At 42.1% G+C, this 24,678-nt stretch overlaps 1 protein-coding gene across 3 annotated transcripts in view; it reads right to left on the reverse strand.

Annotated features, from left to right (window-relative positions):
* arhgap28 (Rho GTPase activating protein 28) overlaps positions 1 to 24,678 on the reverse strand; it is a 162,701-nt gene that overhangs the window by 56,488 nt on the left and 81,535 nt on the right. For 2 of the 3 annotated variants that reach the window (XM_043687786.1, XM_043687788.1), the window contains exon 2: positions 5,703 to 5,899. In XM_043687786.1, coding sequence (XP_043543721.1) covers positions 5,703 to 5,899 — 197 coding nt within the window. Of the gene's footprint in view, positions 1 to 5,702; positions 5,900 to 18,483; positions 18,728 to 24,678 lie in introns of those variants that run through there. The other variant, XM_043687787.1, reaches the window with a different exon arrangement.

Below are 24,678 nucleotides of genomic sequence, written 5' to 3' on the forward strand. Positions count from 1 at the left end.
TTTATAGACTCTCTTTTTCTTTGATACCTTTCCTGACTTCCTTTGTCAGCCACCCCGGATAATATGTCAGAAAGGAACACGCCCGCTGCTCCACTCTTCTGCCTTTTCAGCTTTCAGTTTACAATATTTTGCTGCAGACTATTCTTTTCTATTTGTGTCTACCAGGAGCTGTATCAGTGTGACCTTAGCTTTCCCTGGGTTTGGTCTGTCTACTGTAGTGAGCTCCAGCTTCCTCTCAATGTCTGCCCTTTGGGAATATGTTTATCTGTGCAATAGTTACTGCAGCCCTTTTCGTGATTGTGAACCTAACCTTCACATTTTTCTTTCCTCTTTAAAACTATAGATAAGAAGAAAGCTCACACCCTGGGACTAAAAGTGTGTATTGCTCTCACATCACATACGGAGTGTGCACAGTCTGCCCTGCCTGTCAAGTAAACCTTCTATTTCCCTTTTATCATCCACCTTTCATTAATTCGGAGATCTCCAAATGGTCATGCCTATTGACTTCAAGCTGTGCACAGAAACAAGAGGTCCTCCCATTGCCATCACTTAGGCAAGGGGAGGGCAACTGAGTCTAAATGACGCCTGCTTGTGTCCAGTCAATTTGACTTAAACAGATTTTTTAAAAAACATGAGCTCATGTGCCAGCAAAGGGGGCAGGGAACTGCTCACTGGAGAGGGGGAGCCCCACACATGCTCAGACTGGGCAGCAGCTGATACAAATCGGCTGAAGGGCAGCCATGAGTAGCTGAGTCAAAGTCACATCAAAACAAGAGGAGTGACAAAGCATGATCTGTAACTGAACTGAAGGTACAGGCTCAGGATTTTCACAGATCAGTGGTTTGTGTGTTCACGTGAACGTGTTCAAACATGTGTGATGTAGTAGGTCTGTGTGTGCTCGTGAGTGTGTCAGAGCATGTGTGCGTGTCAGAGTATGCGAGAACGTGTGCGCATATGTGAGAGCATGCCTGTCTGTTAGAGAGCATGTATGGCTAGGTGTCAGCACGTGTAGCTGTATGAGAGCTTATGCATGCCCATGTGAGAGCATATATATGTGTGTGTGTGTGTGTGTGTGTGTGTGTGCACATACGCGTATGTCTGTATGGAGTTCACATATATGTGTGTGCATGCGCATGTGAGAGAGTGCGGAGAACAGGAATCGGATCAGCACTAAGCACATGCACTTTCCATGTGAAGGGGTGACAATATTATGGGTTTAAGAGATGTTTTTTCTTATGAAGAAAGGTTGAGACAGAGATGTTGAGCAGTCCAATAAAGCAAACAGATTGTAGATTTTTGTTTTAAATGTTGGAACAATAGAAGCAGCCTGAATGGGTGGGGCCAAGCTCCCAAAAAAAAGGATTTTAGTTTGTCTTTCAGTAACCTTTGGAGTTGTGAAAGCTGCTACTTCTTTCTGTCTCTCTTTGTGAAAGCTAAAATCTGGGGTTCTCTTCCTGCTGCTAAAATTGCACGTGAGACATCATTTTGCTGAATTTGCCTTTGCTAAGGGCATTTTTATGGGATGTTACTATAGCGGAATGGTTGCTGTTTAGTAGTTAAATAATCTAACATTCTGTTAAGTTTTCTAATAGAGTCAAGTTATTCTAATCATTCTTTCTTTTGTTTGCATTTTAAATATAGTGTAAGAATAAAGTATGGTTTGCTTCAAGCTGGTAGTTTGACCAATCAAGTTGAATCTGGAATGCAACACCTGGAACTTGCCTTTGAAATAAGAATATCAGTTCGGATCAAGGCTATCTCTTTGAGATGTTTCAAGGGGATCGGTCTGGTCCATACCAGAGGGAAACTTTAGTTTCAAATATGCAGGAGCAAGGTGGGGCAGAGAAAAGTTGAAAGTGATCATTGCTGTCGCCTGGCAGAGAACTCTAGGTGAAGAGAGGGTGGGCAGCACAGAGGGAGAGAGAACAGAAAGTGAAGAAAGGTAGGTAGAAGTCAAACATCATAGTGCTGTGTCCCCAGGCATCTACTGACGTTGCTCATCCTTTATTGCAGCTGCTGAGTTGCTTATCATAAAGCCCCAAGTCTCTTTACTCAGACTTTGATACTGTGCCATGGTACCAGTGCTAGCACACCACAACGGGTAGCTGTGGCTTCCTGGATTCTATTGATAAGGGTGTCTAAGTGCTAAGTGTATGTTAAACGCCACCATAATGATGCCCACAGAGACCTGAAAACAGAACAGCTTAAGGTCTCATAGGAGTAAGACCAACCATCACAGCAGTCGACCAGAATCTATGCTATTCACATAACATGCAACTATTAGTCGTGGGGCAGTTAGCTCAGTTGGCTGGATGGTTGGTTTGCAATGCAGAATGGGTTCAATTCCCACACCAGCTGAGGTTACCATGAAAGACTGTCCTTCTCAACCTCTTATGTCACCTGAGGCATGGTGACCCTCAGGTTAATCACCACATCTTCTCTCTCTACAAGAGAACAGCTCTGTAGTGCAGTAGGACTGTGGTGACTTTACTTACCTTTACCCATTAGCCATCACTCAATAATCTTGTTGAAGATGGGAGTTCCTTTACTTCATGGGATCTGTAGACCCTAATCTCGGAAGGTCATGGTGGTCAGCCAATCTACCAAATAGCAGTGATGAGAATTCATCTTACAAACAACACACTGGCCCTGGATTCACCGCACCCATGGCATATGTGCTGATATGAGTGAATGTCTGTTTATACATCAGGTGGGCGGGGGGTGGGGGGGTGGGGGGGGGGGGGGGGTGGTGGTGAACGATTGTGCCTTGCTCTTCCTTGAATTCATACTTTATTTTCGGGTCTCAGTACATGGTAAGTAAATAAACTCTTATTTAAAAAGAGGGAACTGAAATGTTAACTGGTATCTGGGAAAACACTTCTCACAATTAGCTTGTAGGCCTTTGCTGTCCCCAAATATTTCTACAGTTTATATGAATGAATCCCACTGACCTTGTATAATTAATGCCAACAACTTGTAATCTCTACAATCTGAGATATTGCAACTAAACTGGTACAACCAAACCGCCCACTGAGTTTAAACAGGTATTTCACGGATTGCTGTATTAGGCAACAACTTCTTGCAAAATATTAACTTCGACCCACAGCCAATAAGGATGGTTGATTCTTTCTAGAAATAGCATTGGCTAATGTTTAAACTTCGGCCTGCTTTTATGTAGATTATCATAAAGCTATTCAAATTGCAGAATTCTCCTCTTCTCCTGAAGTGTACCACTACAGATGCAAATAGCTGTACAATCAGTGAGTTCAAGCAGCCTTTTACCAATGATCAGCAGTGTTTATAAATGTCATTGAAGACTTACCTGGCATTCCACACTCTGTTTCCACCAGAATTTAGGGTAGATGGCAACCAAACTGTGTGACTGATCAAAATACTCTTGCTCCTTGGGCCAATTTCGCAGGCCCTACCATTACAGAGTGTATTGTATAGAAACAAGTCATTCGGCCCAACCTGCTCACCCTCTCGCAAACCCTAATGTCACTTCCCTTCTCCCTCACTGTGTCAATGTGTGCATGCAGCATCAATCAGTTCCTGAGAGGGCAAAATTCTAAAATATTTGCAGTGGTGCACGAGTTCATTGATACACCACTTTCATTCACAGTGAGTTTTGAAAAGATTTGTAACTCAGGTTGAGGTTCTGGATGTAGGTTTGCTCGATGAGCTGAAAGGTTTGTTTTCACACATTTCATCACCATACTAGATAATATCATCAGTGAGCCTCTGGATGAAGCACTGGTAGTGTAGCCCACATTCTATTTATGTGTTTGGGGTTCTTTGGGTTGGTGGGGTCATTTCCAGAGTGATATCATTGTCTGTGGTGCTGTTCATTTTCAGGGGTGGTAAATGGGATCTAAGTTGATGTGTTTGTTGATAAGAGTTCTGGTTGGAATGCCATGCTTCTCGGAATTCTCATGCATGTCTCTGCTTGGCTTGTCCTCGGATGGATGCATTGTCCCAGTCGAAGTGATGTCCTTCCTCAGCCATATGTAAGGATACTAGTGAGAGTGGATCAAGAGCAGAGGAAAATCACCTATACAGTGTATTCAGAAAGAATGGGTACCCAATGAACACAGTCCGCCGATTTCTCAGCAACAAACGCAAACAAGCAGACAAAACACGTCCAGAAACCCTAACCACTCTCCTCCACATCAAAGACATCTCGGAAATGATAGACTGACTATTCAGACCCCTTGGCATCATGGTAGCCCGCAATCCTACCAACACACTAAAACAAAAGCTAATGAACTTGAAAGATCCTGTACGCACAACAACAAAACTAATGTCATTTAGAAAATACCATGCAAGGATTGTAACAAACATTACATTGGACTAACAGGCAGAAAACTAGCCACCAGGATACATGAACATCAACTGGACACAAAACGACATGACCGTCTCTCACTAGTATCCTTACATATGGATGAAGAAGGACATCACTTCGACTGGGACAACACATCCATCCTAGGACAAGCCAAACAGAGACATGCACAAGAATTCCTAGAAGCATGGCATTCCGACCGGAACTTCAAACACATTGCCCTAGATCTCATTTAACACCCACTGAGAAAAAAACAAGGAAATGACATCACCATAGGAAATGATGTCACCACAGGAAATGACATCACCAACCCAAGGGAATCCAAACATATAAATAAAAAGTGGGCTACACCACCAGTGCTTCATCCAGAGGCTCACTGAAGATGTTACCCAGTATGATAATGAAACATCTGAAAACAAACCTTCCAGCTCAGCAAGCAAACCTACATCCAGAACTTTCATTCACAATTACATATTATAATTTCGGGGATTTCTTCCATCCCTGGTCATTTTCCCCATTATGGGGCAGTACAGTGGCTCAGTGGTTAGCACTGCTGCCTCACACTAGGGCAGCAGGGACCTGGATTCGACTCCAACCTTGGGTGACTGTCTGTGTGGTTGTTTGCACATTCTCGCCATGTCTGCACAGGTTTCCATCAGATGCTCTGGTTTCCTCCCACAGTTCAAAGATGTGCAGGTTAAGTGGGTTGGCCATGTTAAAACGCCCCAGGGATGCGTTGGCGAGGTGATTAACCATGGTGAATGCAGGGTTATGTGAATGGGTTGGAATGGTAGGTCTGGGTCGGATGCTCTTCGGAAGGTCGGTGTGGATTTGATGGGCCGAGTGGCAAATTGGGATTCTATGAATTTGTATAATAGCTGTAAAATTGTGGGAGAAGCATCTGCAAATGAAAATAAAGTGCAGAACATGACAGCAATAAATATAGTTTCACAATGATAATAGTTGCATGGTACAACGTAACAGCATTGTAAAAATGAGATAGTATTGCCTGCCTGATGCTCGTCAACTTAGTAACACTACGATATATTCAGTAATAAAACAGAATAGCCTATCACTGCACCTACTTTCTATGTTTTTCTATGTTTCTAATTACAGCAGTAATGTGTTGCATAGCTCACATCAAATCAAATGTTCAAATCATGCTGTTAGAGATGCAATTTTAAAGACCTTGATATTTTATCACCCTTATCTATATGGCAAGCAAGTCCATGTTTGTGCAAAGCTCGTGGTAGTTACATAAGGGCCACGCATATAGTGAGCGAGGGGTTTGGCTTTGTAAATTATCAGGCTTTATTGCTCAGGGGTTAAATGGCACATCTCACTGAGACTTGCTATCACTCACCATCAGGTGTCTTGACCTCCACTAGGTTCTGTTCTTCTTGTCCATTCTGACTGCTCTCCTTAATGCTCCTCACTTCTCTCCAATAGTCCTCCATCGAGGAGCTCTCCACAGAATCCTGTGATATGGACCGGCCAAATACCTGTGGGCACTGCAGCTCTCGTGAAACAGATGAGCTCATCCTTCTGAAATGTAGCTTCCTGCAGAGAATAAATGGAGGGGGGCTTTTAACTGAGAGCTTTGGCTTCATACACAGCACTGCAGAGAATATCACACAGCTGCTGCCTGCCACAGGGTCAAAATGCACACATTGCTGTCAATATCAGATTCCTGGCTTAGCAGGGTAGGAGGCAGCCTGTTTAATTTCACGTGAAGAAACTTCTTACCTTTTTTTTTGCTTCCCTTTAGCTCCTCAATTCCCCACACTGCTGAGTTCTGGGTGATTGTGAAAGTGCTCCCTTGAGCAGATAACAATCAAGTCAAAATAAATCACTCCCTGCCTGTAACCTGCTTAACCCCTTGAAGCTGCAGTCTGACTGTCCTTCAATCAGCAGGGGGTAAACTGCTTGGATAGTACATAAAACGAAAAAGGAAAGTAATAACTAATCACGTAAGCCAAAGAAATATTGGGGGAAAAAAACATGCATATGTTGAAAGATTTGTTGACTTGGTTTTCACCAAGTCTGGGCAACTGCCCACTGACAAGAGCATACAACACACACACATTACAGGAGTTTCTTCAGACAATGAGGAGTTCAGATCTTGGCAGTGGTCCTGGTTGGTTCATCAGCTTATCAAATCCTGTTAGCTTATCTCAGTGCTGGGGAGTCACCCCCAGTCAGCTTCCTTTAACAAAGAGCAGAGGCAGCTTCACAAAGAAGATTTCACTGTGTTAACCCAGTCTTCAAACCTACCAACAGTCAGGAGACAAGAAACTAGGATAAAAGGCAGAGGAGAGAAATTGTCTATCAGAACAATGAAAAACCCAACTTTGTTTTGGAAAAGAAAGAGAGAGAGAAATACTTGCCTCTGAAATCCATCAAAATGTAGTATCTCTTTAGTTCTCCTCCTCCCAAGAGTAATATTTCATGTACTGACTGAAATGTCTCACTGCAGTATTTATAGTTTTGGATGACAACAGCTGAGGATGCCATTTATAAATCCATCAAAGTGACTGTGGCATTTAAAAAATTTCAGTATCTTAGTATAATGTACTGATGTGTGCTCATCATTAGAAAAGTGTTCATTTGGTTTTGTGTTGATGAGGGAGATGGTTACATTATAGTTGCAGTTAAAATCCGGTTAAAGTTAATCATTTTGCTTCTCCTTCATTGTGCTGCACACTGTGGGATTGAGCTTCTGGAACAGCAGAATTGTAAAACATTTGTGAGATGCGTGGTCTCACTGAGAACTGAACTCCACAACAGTACATGGTGGAGTGGGGGAACACCAACTTACAATTCACAATAATGTTATTCACAATTGACAGAATAATTCAGGATTAAAAGGCACTGGTTGATTCTCAGTTGTAATAAAATATCGAATAAATGGAGATAGACTGTTAGAGAACAACCTGGATTATCGAAACGAGACAGGCGGGGAGTATTTTGTTTGAATAGCTGATTGTTCAGATAACGGATAATGTTTTTACGGGACCTTGAGATCTTGTTCGGTTAATCTGAAATTCGGATAATTGAGGTTCGGATAACCGAGGTTTTTCTGTAGTTAGGCAGCTACAGCAAAACCCACTGAACCTCACATCAGCACTTTAGCTTACAACTCAAAGTGGTAGAGGATAGAGCTGGAATGTGGTCTTCATACACGTAACAAGCTTTTATTTACAGAGACATGTGTTACAAATCAAGCCCCTGCAATCCAATAACCACATCCTGCACCTTCCTTCATTAATGCCAAATAGCTCAAAACAATGAAACTCTGACTTATACAATGGTCCCCCATTTGGCACATGTAATGGACATGTGTAGTGTAGGCATGAGGGAACACCCCGATGTTTGGTATCGCTCCCCTACTTTCTTGAATGCAATCATTCCTACTGTGGTACAGTTCAACAGAGAACAGCTGCCTTTGTTGAAATATTAATTCACGACGTATTGACAGTTTAACTATTTGGATCATTCAGAAACTCAGCTAATGTTCAGGGAACCTGGGCAGATGGTGGAATTCATTTTTAATAGAATCCCCACTGTGTGGAAACCGAGCATTTGGCCCAACAAATCCACACCAACCCTCCAAACAGCATTCCACCTAGACCCATCCCCCTACCTTATCCCTGCCATGGCTAATGCACCTAACCTACACATTCCCTGAACACTATGGGTAAATTAGCATGACCAATTCACCTGACTTGCACATCTTTGGACGGTGGAAGGAAACCGGAGCACCCAGAGGAAACCCACACTGACACAAGGAGAATGCGCAAACTCCACACAGACAGTCGCCCGAGGCTGGAATCGAAACCAGGTCCCTGGCACTGTGAGACAGCAGTGCTGACCACCCATTGAATTGGAATCCAATAGAGAATCTGGAATCTAATGATGACCATGAAACCATTGTCAATTGTCAGAAACACTCATCTGGTTCACTAATATTCCTTGGGAAGGAAATCTGTCAGCCTGACCTGGTTTACATGTGGTTCAGACCCAGGGCAATGTGGTTGTCTCTTAACTGCAATTAGGGGTAGGCAATAAATACGAGCCCAGTCAGAAACACCCCCAACCCATGAGAGTCTGCAGTGAGAAACAAAGCAATAGGACTCACTTGTGACCTTAACGAAAGCAACTAATGATCTCCAGCATAGACCTCTACCTTCCTGACTGTTTGAATCCACAGTCATGTAAAGGCTTTAACCAGGCACCCTGCCTGGTTAAGGAGGGCCAACAGTGAATTATACTGAAATAATCTCAGGCAGTAAAATACACCAATTACCTTCCTGCCTTTCCACTGAAATTGAAACATGCACGGTACCACTAATTACACGTATAGGATTAAGGTAGGGACTGAAATGCACACAAACTTAAATTGCGATAACAAAGTTGTTTTTTGTTTAAATCAGCAATGTGACAATCCTCAGATATGTAATTACATTTTTCAGCAGCAGGAAGTTTTTTTTAATAAGTATGAACTTTGTATACCATTAAAGACAGTTATATCCCATTAAACAAGGTGTAACATTAAAGGTTTTATTTACAGTGAGACCAGCATCATGAAAGTTGGAAAATTTTGTAATTCCATGATTTTTATCCTATTTTCAATTAGAGTATTAACAGTTCACCCAACAAGGAAGCACAGGGTCAAAAGGTTTTGGTTTTTATTTCATTTGTTCAAGAGATGTGAGCATCACAGTCAGTTTATTGCCTATCTCAAACTTCCCAGAAGGCAGTTAAATGCAACCACATTGCTTTGGGTCCTGGAGTCACATGTAGGCCAGACCTGCTAAGGGCAGGAGATTTCTTAAATTCCCTAAAGTAGTGAAGCAGATAGGCCGTTAACAACAATCAATGATGGTTACATGGTCATAATTAGACTAGCTGTTTATTCCAGATTTAATTTTTGTTTATTGAATTCATATTTCGCCATCTACCATGGTGAGATTTGAACTCTTGTCCACAGAACATTAACCCAGGATTCTGGATTACTAGTCGACTATGCCATCACCTCAATATGATCAGACAGTGGATGTTGCTGTCAGGTTCTGAGGAGGAATAGTGACCACTGAGTTTTGCTATCATTATTACAGCAAAACCTAGGCCACATTATGCCCCTGGCATGCATATGCACACACACTTTACAGTAACCACTTAATGATCGGGAGTGTGGTCCCCACTGCAATGCAGCTGCACTTAGGGTGACTCAATGACTGGCAACACCGCAACATCCCATCATTCCGTGTCCAACATTGGTGCTCCACTGCACTCCCTCATGTCTTTGCCCAGACAGACAACTGAGCCAGAACTTCCCTCAAATCTTACAATGGCCAAACACTATCAAGTCCATAACCTCAGTGGCCACTGGCAAAAATAATCTGTTTCACTCACACCGACCACTGAGCAAAATCGAAATCTTCAGTCCTTTCCCCAGTTGCCCCAGACACGCAGGCTAAGCTGAGGCCCCAGGTCCACAGCTAGGATCTGGGCACCTGAAAGGCAGTTTCAGCTGGGCCTGGTGGTCTTCCTGTGTAGAGGTTGTGTGGCGGTCTTCTTTGTCTTTGAAGTCCAGCTGAAGTCCAGAAGACAGTCTGCCCAGGAGTGGCAGTCTCGGCATGGCTTGGCAGTCGCCTTCAATGGAGGGGTCTGGCTTACTATCCAATAGTCCGGAAGGAAGTCTCAGCCCAGCTGCATCTTCAGCACATTCCATAATTCCTTACATTGGCTTTCCCAGAGCCTAGGAGCCCACTAAATTTGTGATGGACTTTGTCTTAACTTTTTTTTAAATGATATATGACTTCTGTCATTGATGTAGACACCAGAGTGAGGCAACTTCTAAAACTTTTCACTGTATCTTTCAAGCCATTTTCTCAGAACAATTGGAAATGGTTAAGTGTACTCGGAGCTGGAAATGTGTTGCTGGAAAAGCGCAGCAGGTCAGGCAGCATCCAGGGAACAGGAGCATCGACGTTTCGGGCATAAGCCCTTCTTCAGGAAGTGTACTCGGGGCTTGGCTCTGACAATGATCTGATATTCAGGCCAGAGGGAGTGGCATCCAAAATTTGCATTGAATATTAAACCACAAGCCAAAAATGTTGGGGTTGGTCAACTTACACGCAAGTAAAATCCACCCTCTTCCTCCAGCTCACTATCACAGAGTTTTCAAGTCAGAGACTGTTCCCACCATCACCCCTAATTATCATGCAAAATAATCCAAAAACGGTATATTCAGGTATTCTGTGCAGAAATGAGGAGGCATTCAAATGAGATCAACCATTACTCAAGCTTATCAATTATGAAAAAGATTAAATGAAAGCTGGAAGGCAATATTCCAGATGCTGTAGAAAGGTGAGAAAGTGGGAGATGGAGCTCAACACAAGCGATAATTTGAAAGAAGATGGTGAAAAAGATTTATCTGGGTTCTGATTATCAATACACTTTCAACCAAAAGCTAATGGCAGGGTCTCAAAATCTTCCTCCATCTTGTTTGCTTGAAACCATGCATCAAAAAGTGAAATCAGCTGTGAGTCCACAATGCTTTGAATGTGAAGTTTCTTTCAGGCATAAAGCAGTTAGTCTCAGGGTCACTCCTCACCACTAAATACTAACTCATGCTGCGAGGTTCAAAAATGGTGACATGAGCTGAAGGTAAGATTGCCTTCATCATTGATGCCCCACCTTTTGCACACCAGGGTCTAACAGTCAGCAAGCACACTGTTCTGCTTTGTGCTCACAGTCAAGGAATGGCCACTTGACTACTGAAGAATAATGTCTGTGGAACTATATCCCAGCAAGAGACGGTTGTATGATTTCACTTCTTTCCCTGAAAGGTCTTGTGTATTAAAAACTCTTTTCCACAATAGCAGTGGATGCTGGATTACTTATTAATTTTAAATCATAGGTAGATTTCTTTTCATAAGCAAAGGTGTGAAAGGAAACGGGCTACAGACTTAGGCCACAGATCAGTGAATGATAGAACAGGCTCGACGGGCTGAATGGTCTACTCCTGTTCCTGTGTCTCTCTGTTCCCAGTTCGGACAAAGCAGAGCAAGTAACAGTACAAATTGTACTCAACCAAAGCCCATCTTTGTGTTATTTGCCGGAGTTTCTGAGAATAAGAGATGATTTATTGAAACATACAAAATCCTAAAAGGGTCTTGAGAGGGTGAATGTGGAAAAGATGCTTCTCCCTATAGGACAATCTAGAAGTAAGGGTGACGGTTTAAAAATCTAGGATCACGCATTTAGAGATGATGTAAAATTTCTTAGCTCCCAATCTTCGGAACTCTACTCCTGTCACCTTTTCTGGAAGAGTTGCCGAATATCTTTAAAACAAAGATGGATAAGATTTTTGTTAAGCAAGCGATTGGGCGGTGGTCAAGGGGAGGCAGGAACGTGGATTTGAGGTTACAGTCAGATCAACCATGATCTTATGAAAGATTAAAGATTCTTTAATCAGAGATTTTTATTAAGGAGTAGGTTCAAGGGCCAAATTCTGCTCTTGATTCAAATATATATGTTCAAGCCAGTGGCAGATTAGAAGAGGCAACTGGGAGAGGTGCAATGCTACTATCGATGTCTAAAATATGTACAAATATATGCCTCAAACTGTGGGAAAATTCCTGTTCCCTTTGATTGTGTATGAACTTTGCTGCCATTTTTTGGCAGACGATGAGAAGTGTAATGCTGAGAGTCAGAAAAATATTTAAATTTTGACATTAAAGTATATCCATCAGAAGTTAGTCTTTTGGCATGGAAAAGGTATAATTCTTATCCTCCAAGACTCTTGTTAGTTTTGACAGTCACAATCACGCACACATAGATGGCAAAAGTCCCTCCTTTCGATTCCCAGCTGAGAACTCGAATGCTTTCATAGTATGCTCAGCCAGGCCAACAAACACAGCATGTATGTTTAACTCCAACAAAATTCAACGGTTTATTTATATATAAAAATGGCTGTCCTATCTTTTATTTCACCCCACCTTTACAACATAGCCGTGTGTTGGGATTATCCCAGGGTGTACATGAAACCCATGTCCCTGTTTTAGGTACTGAACTTCATGAAAAGCAAGAGATCAGCAAGAGAAGCAGTGACGTATGGCATTGACTCAGAAGGGCAACTCCTCCAGTCTCATGTCTGTTATAATGCAGACAGTAGGATATAGTAGAACGGCTGGTGAGGAAATGGAGCATCTATTTTAGGCACACGGGCAGCTGCAAAATGTGTCACTCCTTTCTCCCCTCCCTCCGTCGCACCTTCAAAGTATGCTATTCACCATCACATTGATCACCAGCCTGCCAACTGTTCAACAAACACAAACACACCCAAGTCCACTATCCTCAACAGATAGAAAAGCTAGTGGTCTGGCATCTAGTTTGATCCCCAGTGATTTAAAAATAGAATAATGACTTCAGTCAGACCATTGGCAAGAGCACTAAATTGATTTCAGTATCTCCAGGCGTGGAAGTTTTCATAAACATCACCTCCGGTTCTCTCTCCTGATCACGATCCCAAGACCTCGTAGAAGTCAAAACATGATTACTGCAGATCACTGCTCCTCGAACCCCAATTGTCCAGGTTCCCGTTGGGTCGCTAAGGGCCAGAGGGAGATGCTAGAAGCACACTTCTCTCCTCCACAGGACGCTATTCCAATGCAACTTCAAGAAAGGAAAGTATTGAATGGAAGACAGAAAATAAATCCAGGTCTATGACACCATGATGTGTTCTGTGGGGATCGGGGAATGGAGAGGTAAATGTTTTAAAACACCTCGAACATTAAATCATTCGAATCTTGGCTTCCAGATGCTTACAGGATTAATAATTTTTTTTTTAAAAATCCATATTCAATGGGGGACCCTGGTTAATGCTTCTGCCAAATTGCAACCAGAATTGAAACTCAATATTTGTAAGCACAGTCTAACTTAAGGGCTTTTAAATTTAATTTTATGACACTGTCAAAATACAAAGTTACATTGAGTTGACAGCAGACAGCAAGCAATTCAACCCAACTGCCTGAGGCCTGTAGTCCGCAGCAGTCTCCAATCAGCATCGAAGGAGCAGGAATCTTGATGAAGGGCTTATGCCCGAAACATCAATTCTCCTGCTCCTCGGATACCACTTGAGCTGCTGTGCTTTTCCAGCACCACAACCTCGACTGCTTGGACTTTGAGTATTGTGATACAAAAGAGCCAAGATGATAATCCTCCTTAGTTCTTGAGAAAATTGCAAAGAAAAGGGAACCTCTCTCTCCCTCAAAGACTGAATATTTGCACTGACTGACATGGACCCCAGCTTAGCCAGAATGGTGGCTCAAATGGTGGCCCAAACCATAAACTCCCACTTTTGTGAAGGAGTAGGGAACTGGGTTGAGGAGGACAGGCACAGCTGAAAGTTTGGTCAAGACATTGAGTTTCATAGATATTGCTGCCACAGCCTTCAGTCACTTTCAATATTCAGAGGGACAGACAGGAAAATGCAAACTGTGCACATTAGACCCAGTAGAGGATAATCTAAACTTACCAGATTCCTTTAGCATGGAAGAATATCCTTTTGCACAGGTAAGTTACTCTTTCAGATATGACCCCAAAACAACTTCTTAGGAGCCTGTTGGATTGTTAGAAGCAAATGTGAATGTCTGTCAAAAATGGATAATCTATTTTGAACTAACGGGGAACTGTCAAGGCATTTAAATCTCCTGCCCTTTAAATTGTTGAAAATCTGTCTGAAATGTTAACATAAATCAATGCTTGTTATTCTTATTTATTGAACTGTAAATAGTTTTCTTCCCCTTACCAAGGGGAACTATACTGGCATTAGAGGTAGTTCAGAAAGTGTTCATTGGATTAATTTTGGATATGGGGAATTTATAAGGAGAGGTTGAATAGTTGGGCTGGCGCTCATTGGTGTTCAGTACAATGACAGGAAACAGATTCTTACTTTGCTTTGACAGGGTAGATGCAGAAAGATCATTTCCCCTAGTGAAACTGTCCAGGACAATAGGGCATAAACTCAGAGAAATTTCTCTTTGAGGGTAATGAGCCATTGGAATGATTTACCATAGATTGGAGGGGGAAGGTGTGGGGGGTGGGGGAGCAAAGATGGCATTGCTTGCCATGAATAGGACAAGGTGTGTGTGAGGGGGGAGGGGAAGTGAAAACTGTACTGATGTTTATCCACCCACAGCAGTGGCAGTGTGTCGTTGCATTGAGGCCAGCCCCTTTAGCTGCCAATAATCTCTGTCTGGGATCAATCAACCCAACTACCCCCATCATCCTCCCAAATAGCCTTCCCCCACTCCTGAAGGGAAAAATCCAAACACTTCCAGGCTCTTTCTCCTAGGTCGGGTTGGAAAAGCCCAGAACTATTCCAACTCTGTGTGCTCCCAACCTGGAAAATGTGGATCAGGAAAAGAGATTATTCTTTTTTGTGTGACTGTTTAATCTTGGGATATATGAATCAAACACATTGCTGTGAAAGTCAGACCAGATAAGAACAGCAGGGTCTTTTTTTCCTTAAAAGACATTAATGAATCAGATTAATACTTTCATGGCTACAGTATGGACATTCGCTTGCAAGTCCAGTTTTATAGTTAATTGAATCTTAATTCCACCTCATTACCTTTCACGAATGTAATCATCATTAACAAGGTCAGCATTTGTTTCTCCCCCACCGCCCAGTTCCCACTGGGCTGATTAATTAGACCATTTCAGAGGGAAGTTAACAGTCAGCCTCAACACTGTGGGACTGGAGTCACAGGTTGACCAGGCCAGGTGAGGATGGCAGTTTCCTTCCCTGAAGGATGTTACTAAAACAAATCATTTCTTTTACAACATTCAGTGACAGCTTCATGTTCATTGCTGAGATTTCAATTCCAAACTCAACAATCCCATTTGGATGCCATCAGCTGTTGTGATGCAATTATAACTCTGATCCCCACAGCTTTTGGTTGACCCTCTGCATTATTAGTCCTGCTGCCTCATCATTACTGTGTCAACTCCACAGCAAGCTAACTCATTCATCCAAAAAAAATTCAAACACTGGTTTAACTTTTAAACTTTGTTAGTGATGCATTCCTATTGAAATGATGAAACAAAAATGATGTTTGGTGACATTGAGATAGTGTCACTGATCTTTTTTTGTGTCCCTTTATCTTGCAGTGAGTTAGAACATTATAATATATCTTTGAAGGACAAGTTCTCAATTCAGCATTGTTGGCCTTTCCAGAGATGGGGTTTTATTTTGCCTGGAGCACTAATTTAAATCAAGATCAAACAAGCAACTGGGACCACATTGCTCCTTTTAGCCACAGTTATTCTCGACTTTCATTACCCCCTCACAGCCATGGGATCAAAGCCGAGCTAGAAAATGGGTCATTTGACTTCTGCCTTAAAGCTTGAACAAATCTAATTGCGACAAGGATGCACTGTCATACAGCGACATTAGTGTTTGAAAACAGGAATTGATTTTTCACGCTGCCAGCCTCGTGCTATCCAGTGTCCTATCTGCCTTCAGTTAGAGCAATTCCTGTCTCAACAAACCGTCTTCGAAAGTGAGCTACAGTAGGAGAGCAGAGACCAAATTGTTTAATGACAAGCGATTACAAATGCTTGAAATGTAAAAGCTCTAGAGTTAAGCAAAAGCCAAAAGTCAATCAAAAATTGGGATCACTCACATGATCTTTCCTTGCTGGAAAAAGTGATTGCATGAGCTCGACAACACACAAAAGTTCAAAAACAGTGCATCCCTGATGGAATAGTTTAACTACACTCATGGTATAGATTAATACCTGAAGCCCTTGTCAAGATGAGAAAGATGATAGCAATAAGGTAATTCCTGCTGGACTCAAGTCTTCACAGGAAGGAAGAATATTTAAGTAAAAGGCAAAGGTTCAAAATGATGGTACTTTTAATGATTTCAGGACATCTCAAAGCACTTTCCAGCCACTGAAGTCCATCTGAAGTATAGTCACTGTTGGAACGTGGGAAATTCAGTAACCAATTTGCACACAGCAAGCTCCTGCAAGTAATAAGTGACCAGATAGTCAACATTTTTTTTGTAACATTGCAGGATAATCATTAGCCAGGAAAACACAGATAGTTCTCCTGCTCTTTTGTGAAATAGTGGCCACATGAAATTTCACAATCAACCAATAGAAAAGCAACTGATCAAAAAAGACAGCCACAGCCAAAGTGCTGGATTAGTCCAAGTTGGCAAGATATAGATTTGAAAATGTGCTGCTGGAAAAGCGCCGCAGGTCAGGCAGCATCCAAGGAGCAGGAGAATCGACGTTTCGGGCATGAGCCCTTCTTCAGGATTCCTGAAGAAGGGCTCATGCCCGAAACGTCGATTCTCCTGCTCCTTGGATGCTGCCTGACCTGCTGCGCTTTTCCAGCAACACATTTTCAGCTCTGATCTCCAGCATCTGCAGTCCTCACTTTCTCCTAGAAGATACAGATTTGTCCTCAGCAACTGCACACACGGTGACTCCAATCTTAGTACAATTGAGTGGCATTCTGGGGAAATAAATCCATCCCAGATGCACAAAATGGGGTCAGATTGCTTGTCTGTTCTACGCAGTAGCCAATATTCCATCTAAAACAAGGCAATTAAATATCATGGGCTGCACACAACAGGCATTTGATTGGAAAATGTGGACAGTCAAGCAAGGGGACACCAAAATCTCTAACAAAAGACTGAGAGAAACATTGATGCTGCAGTAAAGACAATATAATCTGAATCTGGCAGCATGATCTCCCCAACTGACATGATTTCAGAAGCGCTTAGAGTAGGAGCAAGCGTGCCTGGAAACTTTAGCCAACAAACTAACTGGATAACTGATGAGTGAATATTTCAGAGAAGTGGAAATGAATGGTACCTTTTATCTGCTTTGTTACTTTGTTTCCTGCTGAGTAGGTAAATGCATGCAGCTTAAAAGCTCTTGGCACAGTCCCAATTTTGTCAACATAGCCACCTACGTCCCATTCCTACCTACCACATCTGACTGCATCGCTGAATGATCATGTTCTGTGCAAGCCAATGTACAACGTCGATTCTCATAGAGCAAAGTCTGCTCCAAGCTGGTACACATCCACCTTTATTATATCTGAGGTCTTGCTGTGCACAGATTTGATATTGCTTCCCTAATAAGATGAACTGAACCAATTTCCACATAGTGAAGCAGACAAGGGCGTGCATACATGAGCTAACATTTCTGGACCTGGCAATTATGCAGCATCCACAGCTGAGATCACTTTTTTAAAAAAAGAAAGTTAATTTTTGCACCCTTTGGTAAACTTTGCATAATTCAATGGAAATCTCTGGTTGCAGTGAAGTAGGAGCTGACAGTGAACATACACTCCAAAACATTTCCTACTGCCCTGTTGCAAATCTTTCAATACCTTTAATACTTGCTTGGAAGTCCATCCCATATTATTAACAAAACAGTAAAATTCCAATAATAAATTTTAGATTTTCCACTCACCCCTCCCCCTTAACTTAAATATCTCAGTGCTAATATTGGTTTCAGAGCTTTAGGCACCATTCTGACTGTAGATAAGAGAGAAACCTACTAAGAAGGTCACTTATATGGACTGCTTTAAGGAGACAGCTAGAATACAGTAAGCAACACAATCACTAGTTAATACTGAATTAATTCCTAAAATTCATACAATTCAAATACAAAAATTGTTCTTAGTTTCCTTGTGAAAAAAGAAACTGCAAACAAAAACAGACAGAAGCACAAACCTTCCTTGCAAACCAGCAGTGGAGTTGCTGTGAATCAGAGTATCTTCTCGCTTCGAGGGAGCATTTGGGCTGCTTTTGCAAAGCACACTTCATGCACCGATAGACCTGGGGCTTTAAATCAAGCAGATTCAGCCACTGCTCCCATGGGCTCCACTAAACTGTTTCCTCAACATAAGAGAGCACTTCATCAGAATCACTGGCCCTTTAGGCTCCGTCTGTACCGCCTTTGTCCTTCATACACAGCATAAGCAAATTAAATGAGATCTGCCATACCTCAGGAAAACAAAAGTATTAGAATGCAGGGGCCAGTCCTCAGTTCATTACATTAAAATGCTGCTAAAGTCAAGACCAGGCATCGATCCTGCTGCATACTTACTTAGTTTAGTTTTTTTTTAACCACTGCTGCACCTTCTGATTTTCTAAGTGGTTTTCATTCAGGTCTTAATGGCTGGCAGCTCTAAGACTCTCTCCCTCGACTCTCTCACGATATCCGAGAGGATCGTGAAATAAAATCAGGCGCAGCAAACCGATTTGGGGCTGGGTTCAGGAGGAATTTCACGCTTCTCAGCTTCACTCGGTGAAGGTTTCAGTTGAACTGTTTTTTTTTGTCAGTTTTATTTCCTTTAGACGATCCGTGTTCAGTGTCGTAGTGAAATACAGACAGAATGCAGGGACTGAAGGGCATTGTGCAAAGAAAGAAAACAGGTTCATGTTTTGTGTGTAAATCTTTCATGGAAGGCCCACTCCAAAACATCACAATTGTTTTTCAGACCAATGACTGAGTTTATTTTCTCTTTCTGTGTAAGGTTTTATTGCAGTGAGTCTTTTATATCCTCATTTTTTGTGTGCGTAGCAGACTACAGGGCTGAATGGTCTACTTATGTCTCTCTTAAGTTTCTATTTTATTTATACCCTTCCCCTAATTAAACATCACCTTGTCACAAACCTACACTCTTAATGCACTTTGATTGTTCTTCAAACACTATACTGGGGAAATCTAGAGTGATATTTTGAGCTCCCTTTGGGCTTCTACTAACTTTAGCTGGGCCCATTCTTTCAATTGTCACGCAAGTCATGGGAACAAAAATATGGAACTGACCTTTTCACAGCTCATTTAATCATATTTTAGCCTTGCTATCTGTTTCAGACCCCAAGTGAATGATATCTTCATCTGGAATTTAGTCAGATGAAATTTTCCCAAAGTAGTCATGTTGCAGATTCCTATTAATAGTTGGTCATTGTCTAATTTTGTAGGAAGTTCATAGCTTCAGGGTGTTCAAACCAAATAAAATAAGAGGCTCATTTATGAAGCATCTCAGTCAGTGGAGAATAGGGTCAGCTTTGCACTGACGCCAATGGTTCATTACAATTTCTCTACGCTATCATTTAGCGGTTGGAGATCACCCTGGTTTTGCACTCTTCCAGCTTCTCAGAATCTGGCTGTGAAAGTTTAAAACAATTCCCCAGTTCCTCACCATCCTGAGTTGGAAGTACATCACTGTTTCTTCGCTGTTGCTGAGACAAAATCCTGGAACTCGTTCACCAGCAAGATTGTATATACCGACACAAAATGGATTGTAGTGGTTCCAGGCAGCAACTTGCCACCACCTTCTCAGGGCAAATAAGATGGGGCAATAAATGTTGGTCCAGGCCAGAAAAGGCCACATTCCCTGAATGAGTTAAAAAAGGACATGTGGTCCCTTTACCAATGCAGAGAGCTTTTATTTTCAATTAGCATAGAGCAATGCAGAGCTAACAGCAATAACTTTGTTTTCCCTTCCTGTATCCTGCTACACAATTACTGTTATCCCCAACATAAAACCATGCTTTAACAGTAAAATATTCCACGTTAACATCTGATCATTCAGTGATTACCAAATCTACAGGTACTCAGACTTTTAAATGTCCAACTGATCAGGGAACAAAATATCCCGTGTTTTGATAATTATACTGGGACTTGTAATGCAGAGGCTGAAGTTCTGGAGACACGGGTTTGAATCCAACTGTAACCGACTGAATGGGATTTGATTTCAATAGAATCTGGGAAAAAAAAATGATTGCCAGAAAAACAACACAATGCCCTTCAAGGAAAGAAATCTGCCATCATTGCTTGATCTGGCCTACATGTGACTTCAAACTCTTAACCTCCCTCTGAAATGGCTTAGAGAATCAATCATTTCAAGAGCCAGCCTTGTCAGTGATGGCCACACTCTCACAAGAATAGGAAAGAAATGCACTTGGACTCAGATCCCACTGTATCTTACAGCTCTGCAATCGGTCACCATGTGGATAATGTGCATTTTTTTCCACCTGTCCTGTGAAGGTGGACAATTTCACAGAGTCATAGAGATGTACAGCATGGAAACAGACCCTTCAGTCCAACCCGTCCATGCCGACCAGATATCCCAACCCAATCTGGCCCCACCTGCCAGCATCCAGCCCATATCCCTCCAAATCCTTCCTATTCATATACCCATCCAAATGCCTCTTAAATGTTCCAATTGTACCAGCCTCCATCACATCCTCTGGCAGTTCATTCCATACATATACCACCCTCTGCATGAAAAAGTTGCCCCTTAGGTCTCTTTTATATCTTTCCCCTCTCACCCTAAACCTATGTTCTCTAGTTCTGGACTCCCTGACCCCAGGGAAAAGACTTTGTCTATTTATCCTATCCATGCCCCTCTTAATTCTGTAAACCTGTAAGGTCACCCCTCAGCCTCCGACGCTCCAGAAAAAACAGCCCGAGCCTGTTCAGCCTCTCCCTATAGCTCAAATCCTCCAACCCTAGCAACATCCTTGTAATCTTTTCTGAACCCTTTCAAGTTTCACAACATCTTTCCGATAGGAAGGAGACCAGAATTGCATGCAATATTCCAACAGTGGCCTAACCAATGTCCTGTATAGCCGCAACATGATCTCCCAACTCCTGTACTCAATACTCTGACCGATAAAGGAAAGCATACCAAATGCCTTCTTCACTATCTACCTGTGACTCCACTTTCAAGGAGCTATGAACCTGCACACCAATGTCTCTTTGTTCAGCAACACTCCCTAGGCCCTTACCATGAAGTATATAAATCCTGCTAAGATTTGCTTTCCCAACATGCAACACCTCGCATTTATCTGAATTAAACTCCATCTGCCACTTCTCAGCCCACTGGCCCATCTGGTCCAGATCCTGTTGTAATCTGAGGTAACCCTCTTCGCTGTCCAATACACCTCCAATTTTGGTGTCATCTGCAAACTTACTAACTGTACCTCTTATGCTCGCATCCAAATCATTTATGTAAATGACAAAAAGTTGAGGACCCAGCATTGATCCACTGGTCACAGGCCTCCAGTCTGAAAAACAACCCTCCACCACCACCCTCTGTCTTCTACCTTTGAGCCAGTTCTGTATCCAAATGGCTAGTTCTCCCTGTATTCCATGAGATCTAACCTTGCTAATCAGTCCCTTGTCGAACGCCTTACTGAAGTCCATATAGATCACATCTACTGCTCTGCCCTCATCAATCTTCTTTGTTACTTCTTCAAAAAACTCAATCAAGTTTGTGAGACATGATTTCCCACCCACAAAGCCATGTTGACTATCCCGAATCAGTTCTTGCCTTTCCAAATACATGTACATCCTGTCCCTCAGGATTCCCTCCAACAACTTGCCCACCAAGGTCAGGCTCACCGGTCTATAGTTCCCTGGCTTGTCCTTACCGCCTTTCTTAAACAGTGGCACCACATTTGCCAACCTCCAAACTTCTGGCACCTCATCTGTGACTATCGAAAGGCGAGAAAACAAATGTTTAAACTCTCCGTATGTCTAACTCACTTAACTTATCTATATTCCTTCCTGGTTTCCCATACCTCAATCTTTTCATCTGACTCATTTATATAAATTCTAACAGGTTCAGGCGACAGTATGGATTGCTGTGGCACAGCCTTGTTCCACTTTGCCAATCAGAAAAAAATATATACTCACTGTTTCCTTTCAGCTGGTAATCTTGCATCCATACCAATATGTTACTTCCTTCACCATGAGCTTTTCCTTTTGACAATTGTATTTAATGTGACACCTTATCAAATGTCTTCTAAAGATCTAAATGCAAGTGTGTCCACCAGTTCCCCAGCAGATGCTACTTCTTCAAAGAACTTCAATAATTTGATTAAAATATAATTTCCCTTTGACAAAGTCACGTTTACACTGTCTGATTACATTGAATTTTTCTAGGTGTTCTTCTACAAACATTTTTAATAACAGCCACTTCCATTTTTCGTATGTCAGACGTTAAACCAACTAGCCTGTAGTTTCAACATTTGTTTTCTCGCCTTTCACCTTTTGAATAAAGAAATCGCTCAAGACTCTTCCAAGATCTGCAAAGCACCAAGTCAGCTCTAACTTGCCAGTCCCCTGAACGGGTCCTGGTCCAACACAAGGAGCTGGGCACTATCCCTGCTTGAGCAGTAGCCATTACTTTCCACATTCATTCCATCCATCACCAGTACGCCATGGCTGCAATGTTTACAATCTACAAGATGCACTGCTACAACTTTGAAAGATTATTTGGATGAGAATATAGAATGCGTGGTTAGTGAGTTTGCAACAACACCAAAATTGGTGGCATAGTAGACAGTGAAGAAGTTTCTAAGATTGCAAAGGGTCAATGGGCTTAAAAATGGCAGATGGAGTTGAATCTGGATAAATGTGTGGTATTGCATTTTGGTACAACAAACAAGGGTAGGGCTTATATAATTAATGGTAGGGCCTTGGATAGTACTGTAGAACAGAGGGACTTGGTGGTACAGGTACATAGTTCACATATAGAAGGAGGTTAAAAAGACATTTGGCACGCTGGCCTTCATTGTGTAGTCCTTTGAGTATAGGAATTGGGAAATCATGGGGCGGCACAGTGGCTCAGTGGTTAGCACTGCGGCCTCCCAGCGTCAGGCACCCGAGTTCGATTCCAGCCTGGGGCGGCAGTCTGTGTGGAGATTACAACCCTGTGTCTGCGTGGGTTTCCTCCAGTGCTCCAGTTTCCTCCCACAGTCCAAAGATGTACAGGTTAGGTGAATTGGCCAAGCTAAATTGTCCATAGTGTTCAAGAATGTGTAGGTTAGGTGCATTAGTCAGGGAAAATGTCAAGAAATAAGGAAGGTAATGAGTCTGGGTGGGAAACTCTTCAGAGGGTCGGTGTGGACCTGTTGGGCTGAATGGCCTGTTTCCACACTGTAGGAATTCTATGTTGAGGTTGTACAGGACATTAGTGAGGTCTCTTCTGGAATGTGTGTCCAGTTCTGGACCAGTAATGGAAGGATATTATTAAGCTGGAAAGGGTTTAAAAGAGATTTACCAGAATGTTGCTGGGTATGGAAAGTTTGAGTTATAAAGAAAGGCTGGGACTTCTTTTCACTGGAGTGTAGGAGGGTGAAAGGCGACTTTATAGAAACTTATAAAATAATGAGAGGTATAGATAGAAATCATTTTTCTCTAGTATGGGGGGGGGGATTTTAAGGCTCCGGTGCACATTTTATAAGGTGAAAGGAGAGAGAGAATTTAAAAAGACATGAAGCGTAACTTTTTTTTGCACAGAGGGTGGTTTGCATGTGGTATGAACTGCCTGAGGAAGGTAATGGATGTGGGTATAATTACAACATTTAAAAGACATTTGGATAAGTATATGAATGGGAAAGGTTTGGAGGGATATGGGTCAGGAGCAGGCAGGTGGGAGCAATTAGTTTAGACCAAAGGGTCTGTTACCATGCTGTATGACTATTACTATAACTGATGAAGGCTCTTTCAACACACCTTCCAAATGCCATTAACCAGGGTAGCAGACACAAACTAAACACTTCCAAGTTCCGAACAATCTTGTCTTGAAAATATACTACCCTGCCTTCATAGTCACTGGGTAAAGTCCTGAAGCCCCCTAGATAACAACACTGTGGGTAGACTAAGTACCTCCAATGCATATAGACAACAAGCCATTCAAGGCCATCATAACCACACTGTCAATGATAGTTATCGATGTTCAATAAATGTTGACCCTGATTGTGACACTGAGTGAATTAAAAAGCAACTGCTTCTTCAACAAAACAAAAGATTGATCAACTTATTATCTAACTTCTATGATGCAGGAAAAGTAAAATTCAACGCGATAAACAGTTCTCCTGTTCAAATAATTACACTTGCCGACAGACCACCATGAAACTTCAGCCACTTTACCAGTTGATGTTTACTTCAAGAAACATTAATTTCTTACCTAATCCGACAACTGGTAAATATTCACCATTTATTAGCAGTCAGCTTTTCATGGCACACTCATGTGCCTTCAGAATTTTTTAGTTATCCCACAATCATCTGTGAGTTTGATCCATACAAAGAGAAATAACAGCTAATTTGAAATTTCTTTTTGTCCAAGATCAGAGCGCAAAAAACACTTGGTGGCCAAACCTAAAAGAATGAAACTTGACATTCATTTGAATTTACCAGATTACATCAACCGTATCCATTGCCGATGGCATTATCTGTTGGTAATTAGTCACTTTACATGTTTTCAGGTAAACTAGTAAAGAAATG

Source organism: Chiloscyllium plagiosum, chromosome 4, assembly GCF_004010195.1.
Source record: "Chiloscyllium plagiosum isolate BGI_BamShark_2017 chromosome 4, ASM401019v2, whole genome shotgun sequence".
Lineage (NCBI taxonomy): Eukaryota > Metazoa > Chordata > Chondrichthyes > Orectolobiformes > Hemiscylliidae > Chiloscyllium > Chiloscyllium plagiosum.